Genomic DNA, 21,055 nt, shown 5'->3' with positions numbered 1-21,055 from the left:
CATTGCCTGTCCGATTGTCCCAGGACCATTTGTTGAAAAGACTACCTTTTCTCCATTGAATTGTTTTTCCACCTTGTCAAAAATCAGTTGGGCATATTTGGATGGGTTTATATCTAGGTTCTCTGTTCTGTTCTGTTGGTCCATACTATTTTGAATACTGTAGTTACAAAGTAAGGCTTATTATGGCATTGAGTGATTCTTTTTGCTTTATTCTTTTTTATCCGCCAAGATTTAAAAAAAGAAATTGTTTTAATGTTCATTTTTGAAAGCGAGAGAGACAGTGTGCAAACGGGGGAGGGGCAGAGAGAGAGGGAGACACAGAATCCGAAGCAGGCTCTAGGCTCTGAGCTGTCAGCACAAAGCCCAACTCGGGGCTCAAACTCATGAACCTGAGCTCATGAACCAGATCATGACCTGAGCTGAAGTCAGACGCTTAACTGATTGAACCACCCAGGTGCCCCTTCTCCAAGATTTTCGAGGCTACAAGAGGGTCTGTGCCTTTCCATATAGATTTTTGAATAAGCTTGTCTGTGTCTACAAAAAAACATCGCTGGGATTTTTATAGGACTTGTATTGAATCTTTAGATCAATTTGGAGAGAAGTGATATTTTTACTATGTTGAGTCTTCTAATCCATGGATATGGTATGTCTCTCCATTTATTTGTTTTTTTTTTTAATTTATTTCATCAGAATTTCACAGTTCTCAGCATACAGTTCCTGTACATGTCGAGTGTATGACTATTTCATTTTATTTTGAATAATTTTAAATGATACTGTGTTTTAAATTTTGGTTTATTTGTGTTCACTGTATCTAGAAATGCAGTTAATTTTTGTGTATTACTCTTATATTCTGCCTTTCTGAACTTACTTATTAGTGCTAGGAGGTTTGTTCTGTTTTGTAGATTCCTAGAGATTTTCTACGTAGAAAATTACCATCTGCAAAGAGAGATAGTTTTATTTCTTCTTTTCCGGTCTATAGGTCTCTGGTTTGTTCTTCTTGCCTATGGCAGTGGCTGGAACTCCCAGTGTGCTGGATAAGAGTGGTCACTGTGGACAGCCTTGCCTTGTTCCCAGCTGTAGGGTAAAGCATTCAGCCTGTCACCATTAGGTATGATGTTAGCTGTTTGTAGATGCTGTTTATCAGATTGAGGGAATTTTCCTATATCCTTAATTCACTGGTACTTTTTATTGTGAATAAGTGTTGAATTTTGTTAAATGCTTTTTATGCATCAATTAATATGACCATATGGTTTTCATACTTTAGTTTATAGACATGGTGGATTATATTGCTTGATTTTTTTTAATATGGAGCCAGCTTTGCATACCTGGATAAATCCTGATTGGTCATGGTATGTAAATCTTCTATACATTGCTGGATTCATTTTTCCAATTATAAAAAATTAGTTTAGTTTATTCATGTCTATGTTCGTAAGGCAAATTGCTCTGTAAATTTCTTTTTCTCTACTGTCTTTATCTCTGGTTTTGGCATCAGGGTGATAGTGACCTCACGAAATGAGCTGGGAAGAATTCTCCTTCGGTTTTCTCTAAAAGATTGTCTAAGGTTGGTGTTCATTCTTCTTTAAATGTTAAGATTCTCCAGTGAAACCATTTGGGCCTAGAGATTTCTTTTTCGGGAACTTTGTATTACAAATTCATTTCTTTAATGGGTATAGAGATGTTGAGGTTGACTGTTTCATTTTGCCTGATTTTTGGGAGTTTGTTGTTCTTCATATCTTCTGTCTCTTTGTGAAGCTTCAGAGATTTGGTTCAAGCACGTTCATAAATGCTCATGAAGCATTTTTACGGTGGTTGCTTTAAAATCCTTGTCAGAGGATTCAGACACCTTTGTCGTCTCCGTGTTTAGCATTTGTTGATTTTCTTTTCTTTTTCATGTTGAGATTTTCCTAGTTTTTGGAACAATAAATGATTTTTATTTGTATCCTGGAAATTTTGGGTATAGTGTTAGGATATTCTGTATCTAATATAGCTCTCTTGTCTTATATGAATCTCCGGCCTCTGCTGACCCCATGTGGGGCACCTTGTTTACAACAGACTGGAGTGGAGGTCCAGGCCTCTCCCTTGGTCTCGCAGGTACCTAGGCAGAGGGAGGGGTGCCTTGATACTGCTGGGTAGGAGTGGGAGTCTAGGTTCCCCATTAGGGGCAGGTGTGTGTGTGTGTGTGTGTGTGTGTGTGTGTGACTTTCCTGTCGTCATCGATGCCTGCAGTAGGGCCGGTATTGTCAGAAGCTCTGTGGCATGCTGGCTTTCCTGTTCCCAGTCCTCTGCCTGGAGGGGGAGCAGACTCTTCTGGAGACTTGTTTGTGCCCTGTGGTGCTTTTAGGTTGCAGGCTTTCCCAGTGACCAATGTGGAATACATAGGAGAGAAACAAACCAAGTGGTGAGCTCACTGCTGGGTCATTCTTCAAACCCTGAGCACCGCAGCCAGCCTGCCTTCCTCTCTCCCCTTCCCCAGGCTTTCTTTCTTTTATTTCATATTTAATGTCCTGAGTTGTTCATTGGACTCGGCAGGAAGAATGGGGGAGCCGCATCTGCTCCATCATGTCCAAGACCAGAGGCCCTGTCTTCCCTACAGCTAATACCGTCTGTGCCTTCTTGATTAGTTTCCTTCATCAATGTCATCAGAGGGCTGGGTATTTTTAGACCTTTTTTGAAGAACTAAATTGTATCTTTGTTCATTTTCTCAATTGGCTCATATCTTGTCTTAACTTCTGATCTATTCTTTGTTATTACCTTCTTTCTACTTCCTGTGGGTACTTTCTATTATTTTCTAAATTCTTTTTTTTAACACTTACTTTATTTATTTTGAGGGAGAGACAGAGACAGAGAAAGAGAGAGAAAGAGCAGGGGAGGGGCAGAGATGGAGAGAGAGAGAATCCCAAGTAGGCTCTGTGCTGACATGGGCTGGAACATGAACCAGGAGAGCCTGACCTGAGCTGAAATCAAGAGTCAGAGCTTAACCAACTGAGCCACCCAGGTGCCCCTCCTATTTTCTAAATTAAGCTGGATTTTTTACTCCGTAATGTTTGATTTTATTCTTAATATAGGCCTTTAAGGCCACAAGTTTTTCCGTAAATCCTACTGTAGCCACTTGCCACAATGTTTGGCGTGCAGCGAGTTTATTGGTCTAGTTATTTTCTAATCTCATTGGTTCACTCCATCCATTTATTATTCAGAAGCTTTTTAAAAAATGTTGGGTCCAGAGGTATTATAAAGCTATCCTTTGCTAATGATTTCTAATGTAATTGCCTCGTGGGTGGAGAGCACAGTCTGTGGATTCCGCATCTTCAAAATTTGTTGAAACCTGCCCCGTGAGTTAGAGCATCGCCAAGTTTTGTTTTGTTCCCCGAGAGCTTCGGGAGAGCGCACAGCCTCCGGGCGCGGGGCGCGGGGTGACAGGCACACACAGCGCGCGTCCGAGTCCCGTGCTCCGCGTCCCTACTGCGACCTCACCCGATCTCGGCACAGCTGCTGGGGCGCTGGCACCTGTGAGAGAGGCAGCTTGCGGGTCCGCTTGGGTTCCCCGTCAGACTGAACCCCCATTTCTGGGCCCTCCTGGCGTCTGAGGGCTTCCCCTCTCACGTGGACTCCCACGTTATCTCTGGCTGCATCTGGCTGAGCCTCCTGAACTTTCTCCCGGCTTTTCTCCTGTCCCTCTTCCCCTCCGGTCTGTGGGCCACAGAGGGCCAGGCTGCTTGTGTGAAAACTTCGGGGTTTATCGTTTTTGTCTGATTTGCCTCTTTTTGTCTCACAGCCCGCACACACCCCCGTCTTCCCCAGACCCCCCCCCCATTCTTTCAGTGGCCTCAACCCCCCTCCCAGGGTGGTTCCTGGTGTGTCCTCCACTCCCGCCCTCCTCCCTGTCCCCTCCTCACCCTCTCCCACACTCCTGCTGCCGACAAGAGGCCAGCGCGGTGGAGGCCAGTGGGCAGGGAGGAAGGGAGGAGAGCACTTTGCCTCTTAAGAGTCTGACGTCGCCTTCTGGAGAAGCCCAGTCCCTTCTCTGAGCACAGACAGCAGCGTGAGCTGATTAGCCCCAGTGCACGTGTGTGCGAGTGCGTGTGAGTGTGTGTGCACGTGTGGAGTGTGCGGCTGAACGGGCTGCTGCTGTCTGCTCGGTGCCCGGGAGGCCAGGGACGCCCGGCGGCACTCGGCCTCTGAAGCTGATTTGTTGTGGCGGCCTGCTCAGTAAGACCCTGGCTTCCGTTGTTGCTAAGTGGGTCGTTCCGGAGGGAAGGCGTGGAGGTGACAGGAGGCACGTCCCTCACGGCACCCCCGGCTCCCTCCCTCCCAACGCCGGCTGTGTTTTGGACGGGCAACTGCAGCGTGTTTCCTCCTGGATTTCTGTGGAACTCCACGGAATGCCTGGTGTCCCGGCTCCCTGAGTGCTGTGACGTCGGGAGAAGTGGGTCACTGCATGAATGGGGCTGTTTGTCACACCACTTCAGAGATTTCTGGTCCCCCTGTGTTTCTTACCAACCTAGGGACATTTCAGGGCTCTCTACCTTGATAGGCTGGTTCCCTTTACGTATGAAGTTAGATACGAATTTAGACTAGTTCCCTAAAACGATGTGAATTGCGGATGGGATGTCCTTTGGGTAAAGGTCACTGATTTCTGGTTTTATTGCGTCGTTATCAGAGGCACTGTCTCTGCTGCTTGCATGTGCCTTACCCCCTGCTCACCCGCCTGCTGGAATTCCGAGAGCCGCTGTGGGGAGGGGGCAGGAGTTCTCCTCCCATCTGTTTCTCCCGGTTTTCATGTGGCCTCTCACTGTCTTCAGACCTGCTTGTGGTTGGGTCTGTATCCTGATGGTCCCCTCTGCAGAGGGGAATCCTCCAGTTGTCGTGAAAGAGGAGAGCCAGAGGATTTCTGGGGGCCTGACGCCTCCTTCCAGAAAAGTTCGATCATCCCCCTTGTTTTTACACCTGCCTGCAGCTCTTACCTTGTAGCCACGATTTGCCTTTGGAGCCATTCTAGACTCCTGCATGAATTCCTCATGGCTTGGGTTTCAGCTTTCCTGGCTTAGCCACATTATTTACCACGTTTTCATCCACTTTCCAGATTCCAGTGTTGTGTTGACAGCTCATGTCGGTTGTCCTCTCTTCTCCTGATTTTTCGGTCCTTACGAGTTTGTGCCTTTTGATTTTGCGAGTGTTATTTACGTGCACTTTCTGTAAGAGCGGAGGTAGACACGTTCTGCACGTTTCGTGAGAGGTTTCTTTCACTGCTGTTTTTTAAACTTTTGAGTATATATTGCCTTTGGTTTTTTTTAATTGAACATAATTCACATATCATAAAATCCACACTTTTGAAGTATACATTTTAGCCGTTTCTAGTATATTCACCAGGTGCGCAGTGATCACCGCTGTCTGACGACCGCACACTTCATCGCCCCCGAGGAAGCCCCGTACACATCACTAGTCACATCACTGGCCCTATGCCCCTCCTTCCTCAGCCCTAGGAACCGTGAGTCTGCGCCCTGTCTCTGTGGACACCTCATCTGCATGGGGGTGTCCAGGGTGCGGCTTTCTGTGCCTGGCTCCTCTCACTCAGCATCACGTTTTCCAGGTTCACCCCTGTTGTGTTATGAAGGCTTCATTCCTTTTTGTGTGGCTGAATGATATTCCACTGTGTGGCCAGACCACATCGTGTCTATCCATTCATCCGCCGATGGGCATTTGGGCTGTTTCCACTCTTTGGCTATTATGAATATTGCTGCTGTGCACACTCATGTACGCGTTTTTGGGTGAACACCTTTTCATTTCTCATGAAATGAGACTCACTCTCATTAGGAGTGGAATCGCCGGGTCATACGGTAACTCTATGTTGAACATGGCTGCACCATTTTCTATTTCCACCAGCATAGAACAAAGGGTCTGGTTTCTCCACATCCTGGCTGACACTTGTGATTTCCTGTTTCCTGCCCTCTCCTCCTCCCTGCCTCCTCCTCCCTCCTCCCCCTCCTCCTCCCCCTTCCCCTCCTCCCCCTCCTCCTCCCCCTTCCTCCTGCTCCCCGCCTCCTCCTCCCTCCTCCTCCTCCTCCTCCCCCTTCCCCTCCTCCCCCTCCTCCTCCCCCTTCCCCCCCTCCCCCTCCTCCTCCCCCTTCCTCCTCCTCCCTGCCTCCTCCTCCCTGCCTCCTCCCTGCCTCCTCCTCCCTCCTCCTCCCTGCCTCCTCCCTCCTCCCCCTCCTCCTCCCCCTTCCCCCTCCTCCCCCTCCTCCTCCCCTTCTTCCTCCTCCCCCTCCCCTCCTCCTCCTCCCCCTTCCTCCTCCTCCCCCTTCTTCCTCCTCCTCCTCCCCTCCTCTTCTCTTCCCCCTCTTCCTCCTCCCCCTCTTCCTCCTCTTCTTCCTCCTCCACTTCCTCCCCCCTCCTCTCCATCCTCCTCCTCCCTTCCTCCTCCTCCTCCTCCTCCCCATCCTCCTTCTCCCTTTTTCTCCTCCCCATCCTCCTCCTCCCCCCTCCTTCCCTCCTCCTCCTTCCTCCTCCCTCCCCTCATCCTCCCCCCTCCTCCCCATCCTCCTCCTCCCCCTCTTCCTCCTCTTTCTCCTCCCCCTCTTCCTCCTCCTCCTCCTCCTCCTCCTCCTTCCCCTCTTCCTCCTCCTCCTCCTCCTCCTCCTCCCCCTCTTCCTCCTCCTCCTCTTCCTCCCCCTCCTCCCCCTTCCTCCCCTCCTCCTCCTCCTCCCCATCCTCCTCCTCCCCCCTCCTTCCCTCCTCCTCCTTCCTCCTCCCTCCCCTCATCCTCCCCCCTCCTCCCCATCCTCCTCCCCCTCTTCCTCCTCTTTCTCCTCCCCCTCTTCCTCCTCCTCCTCCTCCTCCTCCTCCTCCTCCCCCTCTTCCTCCTCCTCCTCTTCCTCCCCCTCCTCCCCCTTCCTCCCCTCCTCCTCCTCCTCCTCCCCATCCTCCTCCTCCTCCTCCTCATTATTATTGATGTCATCACTGCTACCATTCTTACCGGCACTGCTATCCTAGTGGGTATGAAGTGGACCTCGCTGTGCATTTTCCTAGTGACTAATGAGGTGGAGCATCACGTGCTGATCTGGCCGTCTGTCCATCTTCCTTAGACACATACATACTCAAATCCTTGCACGTTAAAAAAAATGTATTTGTTGTTGAGTTGCAGGAGTTCTGTCTGTGGTCTGGATAGTAATCTCTTCTCTGATACATGATTTGCAAGATTTCCTCCTGTTCTGCTGGTTGTATTCTCTCTCTCTCGTTAGTCCCCTTTCATGCACAGACGTTCTTAATTTTGGTGGAGTCCGATTTATCTGTGTTTTGTCATTGTTGCTGTGCTTTTTGGTGTTGTAATCACACCTGGGATTGCCCAATCCAATGTCATAAAGATTTTTCCCGAGGTTTTCTTCTAAGCGTTGTAGTTTTAGCACCTAAGCCTAGGTCTTTGGTCCATTTTGACTCAATGTTTGTATGTGTTGTGAGGTTCGTTCTTTGCATGTGGGCGTCCAGTTGTCCCAGCACCACATGTTGCAAAGACCATTGTTTCCCCCATTGAATTGTCATGGCATCTCTGTTTAAATACTTCCAGTGCTTTCTGATCAATTCCCACCGACTGACCTTAAGACCTAACTCGGCAGACACGGCCTCTCTGGCCGTCCAATCAGTAACACACTGAGCCTTTTCCTGCACTCATGTGTGAGTGTCATTCCAACTGAGAACGCTGTGTGCCCATATGGAAGACGCAGGTTCTTATTCAACAGTACTTTTCATGGAATTTCCCTGCATTTGGTGTTTTCCAGTTTGTTTTGTTTTGAACGTCAGTGTTCTGCACAGATAGGACCTTTGAGCTTGGAAGACAGTCACTCAGTGCTGTGGTTTATTGCCTAAAGTGGTTGCCCGATTGACTTAGAGAAAAGCAAAGACCTTGAACATAGGTTTCTAATTTTTTTTGGTGCCATGACCTCACAATTCCAAGTGTTGGATGCTGTTATAAATAAGCCTTTTAAGATGTTTATCACAATAATTCAGGGAGGTCAAAATATACACCTATGGGATAGAGTTATAACACAGCAAAGAGGATTAAGTATGAAAATAGCTACTTGTGACTAAGGATTAGATTCCCAGTTTGGGCAACCAAAGTGAATTCAGAAAGTAAAAATTCAGGAAACTTAGAGCCAGGTGAAACTGAGGCTGTCTGGAAAAACACTGGTGGTGAGGAAAGCAGGTCTGCCTGGACGAGAGTGTGTGCCCCGACGGATGAGCACACTTCCTGTGAGGCTGAAAGCCAGCAGTGCGTTTCAGCTAATGTGCAATTTCGTGAATGTTCGTAAATCAGTGTTGCGGGAGGGAGAGGGAGAGAACGGGACCAGACGTTGTCAGTGGAAGGTGGACTGTTTCGTTTATGTGCTCAAAAGCTGGTATAGTTTTACCAAATAGCTTATTTTGGACTTCTCATTTATAAAACGGAAGCCTCCTCATGTTCAGAGCTGCCTCATTGGGGGTGGATAGGGCAGTGTTCCCAGGATACGTTCTCCCGGGCGTTTCGTCCCCGTTTCTCGCACGTGCCTTCTACTTGAATGCTTAAGACACGTCTACTGCTCTGTCAAGTGCAAGAGACAGGTCTGTGGAAGCTCGGTCCTAACGGGCAAGGTCATGACTGTGCACACTCACGTGCTCGTGTTCTGTGTTTCAGGTAGGTGAGCCTCGGACGAGTCAGCCCTGCCTGTCACCAGCTCCAGCTGTGATGCTCTAAGTCACAGTAAGTCTGAGCACTTGCTGTCTATGGACCTGCTCTGACTCTTAGAGCCTGCTTATGGGGGAAGGTGAGTGACCGCAGATATGTTTCGCCTGCCCGTCTGTCAGTGTACCGGGAACGCAGGTAGCAAGGTCAGACTCGGCCTCGAGAGCAGTGAGGCGGTGCGTGTTTGACCCTCTTCGTGTAGGAACAGCTTTCCTGGCTGAGCCCTGAGGTGGAGTTTGAAGAAGCAGTCTAAGCTGAGGCAGAGCATTTGTCCATAGCTTTTTCTCTTGAATGTAGGAGGAGTGCAGGAACCCTGAGAACTGTGTTCCCCTAAGTGTTCCCTGCTTTGACCCCTCCCGGCCCTCCTGCCACCACTCTGTAAAGAAGGCCGGGTGGGGACTCTAAAGAGCTGGGTCTGTTGTCACTTTGTTTATTTGTGTCATAAACGAATGCGAGCCACGTGCCAGGCCCCCGTGCCGAGCACTGCACGCGAGCCCGGCCCTACGACGGCCCCTCCGTGTGCGAGAGCGTGCGGCACCCTGGGTGTGGGTGTGCACGGGCAGGTGTGTGTGTGACAGGGGTAGGGGCATGTGCGCACGGGTGCAGGAGCGCACGGGTACGCACGTGTGTGTGCGTGTAGGAGCGCGTAGGCGGCGTGGGGGCGTGGGTGGGTGTGCATGTGCGCAGAGCGGGTGTGCATGTAGACAGGAGCGTAGGGGTGTGTGCACAGGTGCGAGAGCATGTGTGCTCTGTGCCCCTGTGTACTCCAGCACCCTGAGGTCCAGGTACTCTCAGACCGGCCTTACGGGTTCTGAGCCTGCAGGACGGGCTTTCTCCGGCCTCAGATCGAGGCCTCGGGTTCCTTCCATGGCGCACGTGCCTTGGTCATCCCCAAGCCGGTTGTAGTTTATTCATCCGTGTGTTGATGTTACACGGGCTTTGCCGAGGCCTCGAGGATACATTCCAGTGTGCTTTACTGACCCAGAGACACAGAGGTGGCCATCGAAAATCTTTAAGCTGTGTGTTTTATTAATCCAGATTCACGACACAAACATTATATAGGCTCTGAGTTAACGTACCTCCCAGGTGGCTGTCAAAGAAACACGAGCGTTTTGTGAATGTCACAACTTAATAGTAAGGGACACTGAGCTCTTCACCGACTTTCCGAATGTTTTCATTGTTCTCGGTACCAGCTTCTCTCTGCCCTGCCCACATGTTGTCTGTCTGAATTTGTTTGTTTTTTAATTGCAGCTCAGCATTTTAATCCCGTGACCCAATTCTGTAAGCCTGTGTCCTGTGTCGTTTTGCTCTTCTCTTTTGTTCTTCCCACTGAGGATGGTTAAAACCATTTAACCTTCCAGGTGTCCGGTCGGGCTGAATGTCAGTGACTGGTCACAGTGGACTTGAACTCTGCTGGATTTGGATGCGAGCCGGATGAGAAACCTCCTTTGTCACAATTGGTGTGTCCCGGGCTGTGGTCAAGAGCGAGGCCAGTTATGTAAACTAGAGCCAGGGCCGACCGGGGTTCTGTGGAGGACAGGCCAATAGCAGCACCAGGCTCTCACCAAAGCTGGGAGCCGGGGGGGCCCCCACAGGGCTGTCTGCCTCCTTTCCAGCTCGTGCGGATGGGCCCTGCCCTCTGCCTGGCCATGCTTGCCACCGACCCGTGTGCTAGATGGTCTGGACCTCTGACCCCATGTCAGGCACGGGCCGTGGCTGCAGACGCAGCAGGTGGAATCCATTAAAACAGAAAACACATGGCCATCCAGGAGGTGACTGGCCCCTGAGCCCAACGCGTCCCAGTGAACCCGAACCCGCGGGGTGCCCACGGCTGGCCGACTCCAGGGAGATGTGGTGCGAGCAGGGGGGTCTCAACCCTCAACCCCCGTCCCATTTGCCACGCGCCCTCCACCCGGAAACTGCCCGAGGTCACATCCTCACTTCTGCCCCTGGCAGCCGGGGTGCCCCTGTCCCTTGGTTTCTCTGGACCTCTAGGCTGGACCCCCTCTTCTCCTCTGTGGCCCCCACACCCTCAGCTCCTTCTCTGTGGCTGGTGACCCTGGTCCTTTGTGTCCCTCCTTCGTACCGCTTCCTTTCCATCCGGGCTCTCTCCGCTTCCTACGCACACCAGACAGGCACTCCCCTTGGCAGTTTGCCTGCTCATGACGACCACCCACCGCTCTGTGCCCCGGACGGAACAGCTGGCCTGGCTGTCACCACTTGCTCACCGTGCACCAGACCTGCCTGGCAAGGTCCAAGGCCTGACCCGGGCCGACCCCCAGCCAGCGTTCAGTCCCTACCCCCACCCCGGCTCTCAGCGGCACTTGACCCCGTCGGCCGCCCGGTGGGCAAGAGCCTGTTTTGATGGCCTGAGCCTTGTGACCGGGAGCAAGCCGGGTGTGACCGTGCTGCTCTTTCCCGTCCGTCAGGGAGTAAGGACAGTCCTGGACGGGGACCTGCTGCAAGGCGGGAATTAGCCAGCGGCGCCAGATACGCAGCAAGGGCCGTGCTGGCTTTCAGCACCCTCCTCGCTTGGCCGCAAGCGGTTGACATCCCGGGGACTCCGTGCTCCTTGGGGCCCTGATGACAGAGCCCGCCTGGGGTGGGGGGGCGGGGTGGAGCACAGGAACGGTCCCTGTCACGGCCGGCTTGCCACTTCGTGCCTAGCTTCAAGCACATGTGTCCTTCCACCCGGGAATTACATCTGTAACTGTGTTCTCCAAGGAAATACGAGAGGGGCAGAAAGAGGTCCACCCGAAGATTATTGTGAGGACATTCTTTAGTACGACAGCTCACAACCTGGGAATACAGGCATTGCGGACTGGTTACCCTCTTCTACATACAAGTGTGTAAGATGTTATGCGTGATAAGAATAGTGAGAATACCACGGGAGTATGATCGCGGTTATGTAGATTTAAATATATTGCCATAAAAATATTTCATATGTAATGTTAAATGAGAAAAACAGGATGCATGTGGGTGGTTTGGTCCTATTTTTGTAAAAATACGGTGGCGCACACGTACTAGAGAAAAGTCTGACTAGGCGGACCTCGAAGTGTCCCACCATCAGGTGGTCTCCCTGAGTCATGATATTACAGGTGATTTTTTGCAGAAATGCATTTTCTATCTTTGTCTGTAGCGAGCATCCGATATTTGTGCCGCCTTTAAGTTTCTTCCCCGTGCTGTACAATCAGGCTGAACCCGCAGGCCTCCACTTCCCGTGCCCCTGTGTGGCTTGGAGAGCCCCCCGCCTGTCTTCATAGCCAGCGGTTCCTCCCTGCATCTGTGTTTTTATCACGTGTCCGCATCTGATTTCACGTGAGGTGGTGAGTTACGGCGATAAGTACAAGGTGGACCGAGGGTGGCTTTCTCCTGCTCGGTGCCCGTTCGGGCGGGTGGACGGACGACCAGCCACCTCTCGCGGGCCGAGTCAGCCGTCCTGCCGGTGCCGCCCACACCGGAGCCCGCCGTCGGGATGGCTCTCCGGGACACGCAGCGCTCACGCATTTCCAAGCTTATGCGTGCGGCTGGCTTTTCAGGCCTGGACCCGGCAGCTCCAGGTGACAAAGAAAAAAAATGGGGAAAGGAGAGAATCGGCGGTTGGCGCCGCCTCGGGCACCTCATCGTGCAGCTCCGGGACCCAGTGTGTGTGTGTGTGTGTGTGTGTGTGTGTGTGTGTGTGTGTGTGTCGGCGGGACCGGCTCCGTGCGGGGCCGAAAGCAGCGGACGGCTGAGAGCGGCAGCCACAGCTCGGGGCCCGGGAGCTGCATTTCCATCACTGCGGCCCCGCCCACGCCTCCCTCCCGGAGCGGCTGCCGAGGTCCGTGGCCTGCAGGCGCGCACACTTGTGCACTGGCCCCTGTGTGGGGAAGGAGTCATTGAAATGACAGCACATCAGTGCCGGGTGCACCCCTCCAACGGAGTGAGGGGAGTTGGGCGAAAGTAGGTCACATGTGCCCGGTCCCATGTCACGAGGTTTCCAACCTGAGGCCAATGGGATTTGTAGCCTCCTTTGGTGAGGACAAAACCCGCTCTGGTTTTTCTCCTTTAGCATTTCATCTTCTCTAGACGAGGAGAGTGGCCATCTGTCTGATAGCTGCATCCGGCCGGCCCCTCTCGACCTCCCAGAGCCGCTTTGTTCTGAGGTAAGGCGTGCTGGGGCCCGGGGAGGCCACTGTGGCCGGGAGAACAGGCCGTGTGTCAAGTAGCGGGGCGCGCACAGGTCGCCGGGAGGTGTTAGGAGGGCCTGCTGTGGCCGGTCCAGCGCTTTCCCTGGGACGGACAAAGTGGAACCGGTGTCCTATCTGCAGTCATTCCAGACGTCCGGGCGACGGTACTCGCTTTAGGTTCCTTTTTAAAACCCGGGCTCCTCTGTAGGGATCAAGGTCAACTGTTCATAACGTTAAAGTGTCACCATGTAGAAAGACGGATGGTGCGATTTTACAGCCCTCGGTGACTCTGGGGCCAGGTGTAGGACTAGGGCTCCCGCGCGCATGCTGGCCGCCCCGCGGTCTCGGGCCCCGCACTCTCAGTGCGGCCGGCACCTTTGCGTGCGGACTTCAGCCTCCGCGCTGAGCAAGTGAGCTGCTGGCTTCCGTCAGTGCGAAGGCACCGTGGAATCCACGTACCAGAACCAGGTTAATCCGCGTATGCCTTCCGTGTACGGACAACATGCGCTTTTAGAGCTCATTACTTACGTTGAGAGATGGCATCATTCTCTTGTGTGTGGGAGCTCAGCGTGTGAGTCCTTCGTGAGAAAGCAGATGTGCAATGTGTAATAGTTTCAACGTGTTTGTAAAGCTAACAGGAGTTTTAGGGCTTACAAACGACGAACAGTTCTTAGCTGTCCTGTAAATGAGCCGAAATACCCGGTAGCTCAGGATCCTTCTGACGGGCATGTTTCGGCAGGTCATGAGTGGGCTCTAAAGTGTTTGTGGTGTCTGTGCAGCGGGCTGACCTCTGGAGCCATAGACAAAGACACACTCCTCTTCAGGTTTGCTGGAGGAAGATGCTTCCAGAATAGACTTTCAGAAGCAAAGTCATGATGGTATTTGATTTGAGGATGTTCTGCAGGAGAAAAGCTTTTTACCTTTCTGAGATAAAATATTTAAAACTTGTATTTTAAGTAGCTTGCCAGGACACGTGGGCGCGTGGCTAAGCTCACAGAAGTGTGGATTATGAGTTACTCTACTGTTAGAGGTAAAAACGCCAGTTGTACCCAGGGTGACAAGAGAAGCTTTTCCCTTCGTGAAAGTAGTTCTTCAGCGTAGGATGATACCCACTTCCTCTCACCCGCAGCCTTCGAACAACTGTCCTGTAATATTTCTAAAAAGCTCTCTCTTATCCATTTTGCAGTCTTGAAGAAAGAGAAAGTTTTCTGCTTTTTCATTAAGATAGGGCAGAAATTTTCAAAAGTTTTTTAAGAATTTTTTTAACATTTGTTTATTTTTGAGAGGGAGAGAGAGACAGACAGAGCACAAGCAGAGGAGGAGCAGAGAGAGGAGGAGACACAGAATCTGAAGCAGGCCCCAGGCTCCGAGCTGTCAACACAGAGCCCAATGCAGGGCTTAAACCCACGAACCGTGAGATCATGACCGGACCCAGAGTCGGGCGCTTAACCATCTGAGCCACCCAGGCGCCCCTCCAAAGTTCTTACTATCTGTGATTATAAATGCTTCCTTTATGCCTGGGGAAAGCCCCATGCACATTGGTACCCTGTTTTAACAGCCTCGTTTTTCCTGTCCTGCTGGTGTGCCTTCCCATGATGAGGGGTCGTGCGCGCATGGTCATCTTGGGTGGGAGCCAGACTAAGAGGCGTGAGGGTGACGAGCGTGTATGTCACGTTAATGAAATTATAAAATCATACCTCCCCTCTCCAGTCTATCGCCTTCAGGAAAAAATGAGAACTATCTCTAGAAATAAAACCAACATTCTGACTAATGTTATGGGATGTTTATTTTCCCTTACTTACCGGAGGGGGAGATGATTGTTTTTCCAGAAATAACGTAAATATAACAACGCAGAAGCGACAAGCCTGTGTGTGTCCCTTTGTACTTCTCAGAAGAGCGTCCTAACGCAAAGCAGTAAGGTGTGGTGCTCCAGATCCGTCTACGCGGTCCCGCACTGGACATGCCCTTCTCTCTCCCGCCCACCCGGGAGGAGAACATACAGTGGGCAAGGGGACGTCTGCCCAGCACACTCGGCGCCTTGGCCTTCCTTCATGTGGGAACGGCAAGGGCCGTGCTGGCGTTGGGCCTGTCTGGCCTGCAGTGCTTGGTCTGCCCGGGACACGTCCTGTGTCTGTGAGGGCCCGGCTCCACCTAGGGAGGCAGAAATCCACCCGTCGAGCACAGAAGCCTCAGGGAAGATTTGGAGTCCCGCGTGCCCCACAGCTAGAGGCTGTGGAAAGACATCTCCATTCTGGCTGAGGTGGGGGCTTCGGAGGTCAGGGCACTGAGGACCAGCAGGCCTCCAGAGCGGTCCGTGGGCAGAGCCCGTGTGTGTGTGTGGCGTGCCTGCGGGGGGGAAGCCCTGGGTTTCCTTCTCCCAGAGCATCGGCTGCGTTATTTTAATGAACAGTGCAGTGCAGTCAGTGGTTGTCGGAGAAGGTCCTGGACCGTCATCACCTTCACCTAAGAACTCTCTGGAGACTCAGGTTCTTAGCCACGCCTTGCCCCGGCCATCTGTCCAGACCCCAGGTGAGCCCAGGCTGCGATTTACCAAACCTTCCAGCAATGCAGACATCCATGTGGGCGTGAGAGCCACTGGTACCAGTGAATGTGTGGACAGTGGTCACGTGGCACGACCGGTACAGTGAGTGACCCGTGGACACGGCCAGGTCGGAGGGTGAGAGTGTCCTAGCCGAGCGCCTGGGTTCCAGAGCTCAGGGGTCTCGTGATCTGTCAAGTCAGACAGGAGCCAGGCCCGCCTGTGGGGAGCCCCTCAGTGCAGCTTCCTGTCCTGTGTGGCGTGCACCCCTGGTGTGCAGGTCAGTACTGTGCTGAGGTCTCACGGGGCCTGTCCTGTCCGTGCCTCTGCCATGCGGCAAGACCCCACTGCCAAGCAGAGGCCTCGGCACACCCTCGCCTGCTGGCTGGCCGGGCGACCCCGGGAGCCGTCACGGCCAGCTTCTCCAGGGGTGTGGCCCGAGGCGGGGGATGAGCTCCAGAGACACTGAGGATGGCCAGCTCGTGAGCCAGCCGTGCACATCCACCGCCCCACCCCCCCGCCTGGGGCCCCTCCCCTGAGCAGGCAGCCCCCCTACCAAAGTGTGGAGGCGAAGGGGCATCATTAAAAACATCCAAAAGAACCCAAAAGTGGAAACGGGAAACCCGTCTGTATGAAAACATACTCCCGGGTGCAGGTAGTGAGCCTGTCAGACACCAACAGGTGGGCGGGGACACAGCCGGAGGGAGGGGGCTCGTTCTGTTCTGCTTTCATGAAAGTGGCATTTGAATCGATGGATGGATGGACTGGTCAATAAATCGCGTTGGGTTAGGTATTTATTCTAAAAATACACCACTTTTGGACTTGACGTTACACCGACACCAGTGTGTTTGAGAGGGCCTAAGAAGCCAAAGGGAACAAAACCAGGAAGGTCGAGTTTTTTAAAGTCTCTTTCAGGCCGGGCACCTTCGGCAAAACACACATCCCGCCGCCGCAAGCGGAGGGGGCGCGCTCACGTGGCACCCGCACACGCCTGGCCTGCAGGGGGACAGGAGCAGCCCGGTAGAAAGCCACAGATGTGACAGGGACCACTCGGGATGGGGGCCGCAGCCGCGGAGAGATACCTGTGTGCTTCTGAAGAAACACAGCCCGGGAGCACGGCGAGCGTCCGCGATGACGGGCAGGGCAGCCCGCAGGAGGGTGGCGTGCCGGCGTCTATGCAGACAGACGACGCCTTCCTCCGGGAGTCTGTCACCGCAGACGTGTGTGCGGTGTTTGTCAGGGAGGAAAGGGCCCTGGGCGCCCGTGGCCAGGACGCTGGGCACTGCGTAGACATGAAAGGGAGGCGTCGTCCCACGTGGAGGCCTGTCGGGTGCCGGGCGAGGTCTGAGGCAGCCCCGTGCACGCCCCCAAGCAGGGCCCGTGTCCCTGCACCGACTTGTCCCTCAGCCCCAAACCGGAGAAGGGCCAGCACGAGTGCCCACGTTGGCCCCTGGCGTCCTGGGGAGAACCCGACTGTGGCTTTCAACAGTGCAGACGGGTCTTGGGGATGTTGTTCTGTGTGAGCAAAGCCGCCCACAGAGCGTGGGGTCCCTGTGGGCTCGAAGAACAGTGAAGGCGCCGTGTGGACGGCAGCCAGTGGTGCCGGGTGGGCTGGTGAGGGCTGCAGGGCGCGGCCAGAGGTGCCTCTCCTCAGGTCTGGAATGTTCCATGCTGTGAAGTGGTGGTCACGTGGGTAGGTGTGTGTGTGTGAAAAGCAACGCGTGCACTTACGATTGGTGCATTTTCATACCTGTGAGTTACACCTGCATTTAAAAATCAGTCACAGAGCACACACGGTGTGACATTTACGCAAAATAGAAGGTAGTGTGTGTCTGGAAATGCTAAGGAAAGGGTCCTTCGGTGGGCAGGGCTTTCAGGGTCACTCTGTCCCCTCTGTCTGCTTGTGTCGGAGCCCGAGGGGCCCTGCTCTATCACACCCACTCACACCCCGGCCCACCAGCTCTGCTGGCATTTGTTGCCTCTTGATTTCGTCCTTTTTACTGGTTCTGAAAAGGATGCTGCTGCTGTTACAGTCAAATCTTTGAGAAGTCAGTGGCCCAGGTGACCGGGAGATGTATATCTGTGACTTTCTGAGCCCCTGCCTCAGGCCGGGTTGGAGGAGGGAGGGGGCGGGGCCGGGGGACACTCCCGCTGACCCGTCCCCTGGCTGTGTCCACGGCATCTGCCTCCGGAACGGCCACCTGGCTGGGTTCCAGACGCACGATGAAGCACCCGCCTGGTGTCTGGGCATCGCCAGAGCCCCCCGTCCCCTTTCTGTGACCCCTGTGTGTGCAAAGACCCGGCCCACGATGGGACGCCTCGGCTGAGCCAGGAGGAAGCCTGGAGCAGCGTGTCCTCACTTGAGCCTGGGCTCCTGCCTCAGCTGTGTCCTGCCAGGAGACCCACGGGTGCCGGGTCAGCTCTGGCAGCTCACCGGGAACCTCTCCATTAAATGTCAGGCTCTGTTAGAGTCCCTGGAAGACAAAGCTCACGTGACACAGACTTGGCTCCCTCGGCAGCCCACTCTGGTTGCTCTGTTGGGTCTGCCTGTGCTGTGTCTGTGCACGGAGCCGTAAATCCAGCTTTGTGTTTGGGCAGGTGGGACCACCAAGGTGAGAGACCGCACGTGACCATGTCTTTCTCTGACACGCCCTGAAATGAAAGCTGGGGTGCTTGGGGGGCTTAGTTGGTTGAGCATCTGACTCTTGATTTCAGCTCAGGTCATGATCTCACTGTTCCTGAGTTCGAGCCCCGTGTCGGGCTCTGTGCTGACAGCACAGAGCCTGCTTGGGATTCTGTCTCCCCCTCTCTCTGCCCCTCCCCCACGTGTGTGTGTGTGTGTGTGTGTGTGTGTGTGTGTGTGTGTGTATGCGTGCACACAGGCGGCTGCAGGTTTGCGGGATTAAGGGGCCATCAGGGATTGAAATCCAGGGGATTAAGGCTCATCAGTAGCATCAGCCAGGGGGAGGGATGCCCACGGTCACTGCCTCGGGAAGCTTGTGGCCTCGCTGCCCCCACCCCCATCCTGCTGCTCAGGCTACCCCCGGCCCCTGCACACGGCCAAGACCACTCAGGTGCCCAGGGGGCATTTTCAGCTCCTCCACCCACAGGGGGAGTCTGGCAGAGGGAGGGGAGCCCCCCAGGGGCAGCCCTCTGTAGGCCCCTGCAACGTGGGACACGTTTACAAGTGCAGACCCCTCAGCACAGCGAGGGGTTCGTGGGGGCAGGCCTCCCACTGGCACCACCTTGCTGTCCCCTGATCCATCCCACTCCTCCCTTGGGCTCCCAGGACACTCGGCAGGCCGCCTCTGTGGGCAGGCAGCTCCCCCAGCAGGGGATGTGGGAGGGGGCTCCAGCGGCCAGACCACAGTGTGAGCCTGTGTGCCCCCAGAGCCTGTCCCCGGCCGCCTGTGCCCTGAATCCGCAGCTGGACCTTTCGCACGCGTCCTCGGCACCCCTGCCTCCCGGGGTTCATCAAAGACGCTCTCGGGTCAGCTGTACTAGGTTCAGCTTCCAACTCACAGTCTCTGTAGGTTTTCAGTCTGGTTTTCTGTACGTTTTAGTCATCCTTTAAACTTGAGTTTTCTGGTCTAAAAATTTAGTTTTCTAACTAAGTTCCCTTTCTCCCCCTGAACTTATTTTTGTTTAATTTTTAGTTCTCTGGTGCTGCCTCCCGTGTCTGTGTCGAGCTTGTCTGCTTTTAGCTCCTGTGTTGCCCATTTTCTCTTACCTCGTTTTTATTCCTGTAGACTTTTACCACGAGTGTTGTCTTCAGCGTTTCCTCTTTTCCCCCAAGTTTCTTTCCCTTCATTTGAGAAGACTCTTAATGGTTTTAGTTGCTTTCACTTATATCTTTTTTTAAAAAATTACGGTATTTTATTTTTAGCAGGTGCCCTTTCTCAGCATCATAATGATGTTATTAAAATATTAAGACATTGAAAGAGATTAGCTAATTTTAGCTAATTTTTCAACATAGTTGAGAGCAATCAGTGGTTTTGCCTGTGCTGCCGGATGGATCCTCTTTTTTTTTTTTTTTTTTAATATTTTTATTTATTTTTGAGAGAGACAGGTCACGAGCAGGGAAGGGGCAGAGAAAGAGGGAGACACGGAGTCCAGAGCAGGGTCCAGGCTCTGAGCTGTCGGCACAGAGCCTGTTGCGGGGCTTGAATCCACTAACCGTGAGATCATGACCTGAGCCGAAGTCGGACGCTTAACCGCCTAAGCCACCCAGGTGCCCCTGGATGGATCCTCTAACAACTTCCATCCGTGCATCCAGGAGACCTGCCAGCATGGCCGCGGGGGGCTCGGGGCTGGCGCAGGGGAGCCGGTGCCCACCCGGGCCTCATGAACGCACTGCCTGCTTCACGGGGCAGCCACGCCAGGACCGGCTGGGCCCAGAAAAGCCGTGAGCTGGCCGGATGCTGCTGAGCCCTGCGGTGACCAGGCCGGGCCACCAGGCCCCGGGCCTCCTGCTGCACATGGCACGGTGGGCCAGGCTGCCTCTGGCTGCCGGCGCATCCCCACCCGCCCTGTGACCGTGGACACGTCGCTCGAAGCCTCTGGCCTTGTGTCCCATCTGCGTGCCATACAATTGGCGATTCTGTTAGTGGTGCTGTTCCATCTCTGTGCCCGTGAGCTCTCTTATTCTGGAGGCTGAGGCAACCTAGGTCCTTTGGGGGAAGAGCAGCCAGCCCTCACCATAAGGAGGACCCTGCACCTGTGCACCCCGGGAAGACTCCTGCCGAGGAAAGGGGCCCCGGACAGCTCGAGGCAGAGCTGGTGCCCTGGACCGGGCTGGGCACCTGCTTGTCTCTCAGGGCCCCCTCAGGTAAGAAGATCCCCCTCTCCGTGGGGCCAAGGCTGCAGAGGTGGCTCTGAGCTCCCCCTCTGAGGTTTGCTCCTGTGGCCCGTACAGGTGCTTCCCCCACCCTTCCTGCCAGCTCGGTCTGCCTCACCCCTGCATCCCAGGACACTGCTTTGGAGCGGGCGAGGGGTCCCTGACCCCAACCAGGATCAGAAGGATGAGGGGCGGCCGCCACCGCACCTGACCCTTCGGGGCCACTTGTGACCTGTCCTCATGTTGGGACTCTGGGAGACAGCGATTCCCAGGACCGGCTCCCGTCCCCAGAGCCTGGGACCTGACAGAAGAGAGGATGGTCCTCACTGCACTTTTTCTTTTGTTGTTTTTATCTGACATTCATCCCTCCCAGATTCTCGCGGTTCTTGGTATGAATTGCCACTTTGTTGTAATAAAGGCGGGAATTAAGAGCTCCATGGCCTGCCTCCTCCCCAGTAAAAAACGGTCATGAAAACGCAGATTGGAGTTTCTAGGGATGAATGACCTTTACCTTCCCTGAGCTGCTGCCCCTGTCCCTGCGTCCCCTGGTCCTGGCGGCTCTGGAACTTTACTGATGGCCTTTCCGGCACCTGCTGAGAAACAGGCCTGGAGGAGGACGCCCTTGGGGTCGGGGTTGCCTGCTTCCCACTGTGAGCTGCAGGCTCCTCCCTTGACCCCCGACCGCCGACCCGCCCTGGGAAACAGAGATGCGCCTTCCCTGCAAGGCTGTGGGGAGGGCTGTGCCCGGCCCTGAAGATGCCAGGAGTGTCGGGTGTGCTTTTAACTGTTTGTGCCGTTCC

The 21,055-nt window shown here is 53.9% G+C and overlaps 1 protein-coding gene across 15 annotated transcripts in view; it reads left to right on the top strand.

Annotated features, from left to right (window-relative positions):
* The window catches only part of PCBP3 (poly(rC) binding protein 3), a 274,553-nt gene that overhangs the window by 198,028 nt on the left and 55,470 nt on the right, over positions 1-21,055 (top strand). For 14 of the 15 annotated variants that reach the window (XM_042954554.1, XM_042954562.1, XM_042954561.1 and 11 more), the window contains one exon: positions 8,663-8,792. The exons of the other annotated variant lie outside the window; for it this stretch is intronic. In XM_042954554.1, coding sequence (XP_042810488.1) covers positions 8,783-8,792 — 10 coding nt within the window. In that variant the 5' untranslated portion in view covers positions 8,663-8,782. The remainder of the gene's footprint in view (positions 1-8,662; positions 8,793-21,055) is intronic. 15 annotated transcript variants of the gene reach the window in all.

Source organism: Panthera leo, chromosome C2, assembly GCF_018350215.1.
Source record: "Panthera leo isolate Ple1 chromosome C2, P.leo_Ple1_pat1.1, whole genome shotgun sequence".
Taxonomy (NCBI): domain Eukaryota; kingdom Metazoa; phylum Chordata; class Mammalia; order Carnivora; family Felidae; genus Panthera; species Panthera leo.
The sequence above is the reverse complement of the archived record's forward strand: the minus strand, read 5'-3'. Positions and strand labels throughout refer to the sequence as shown.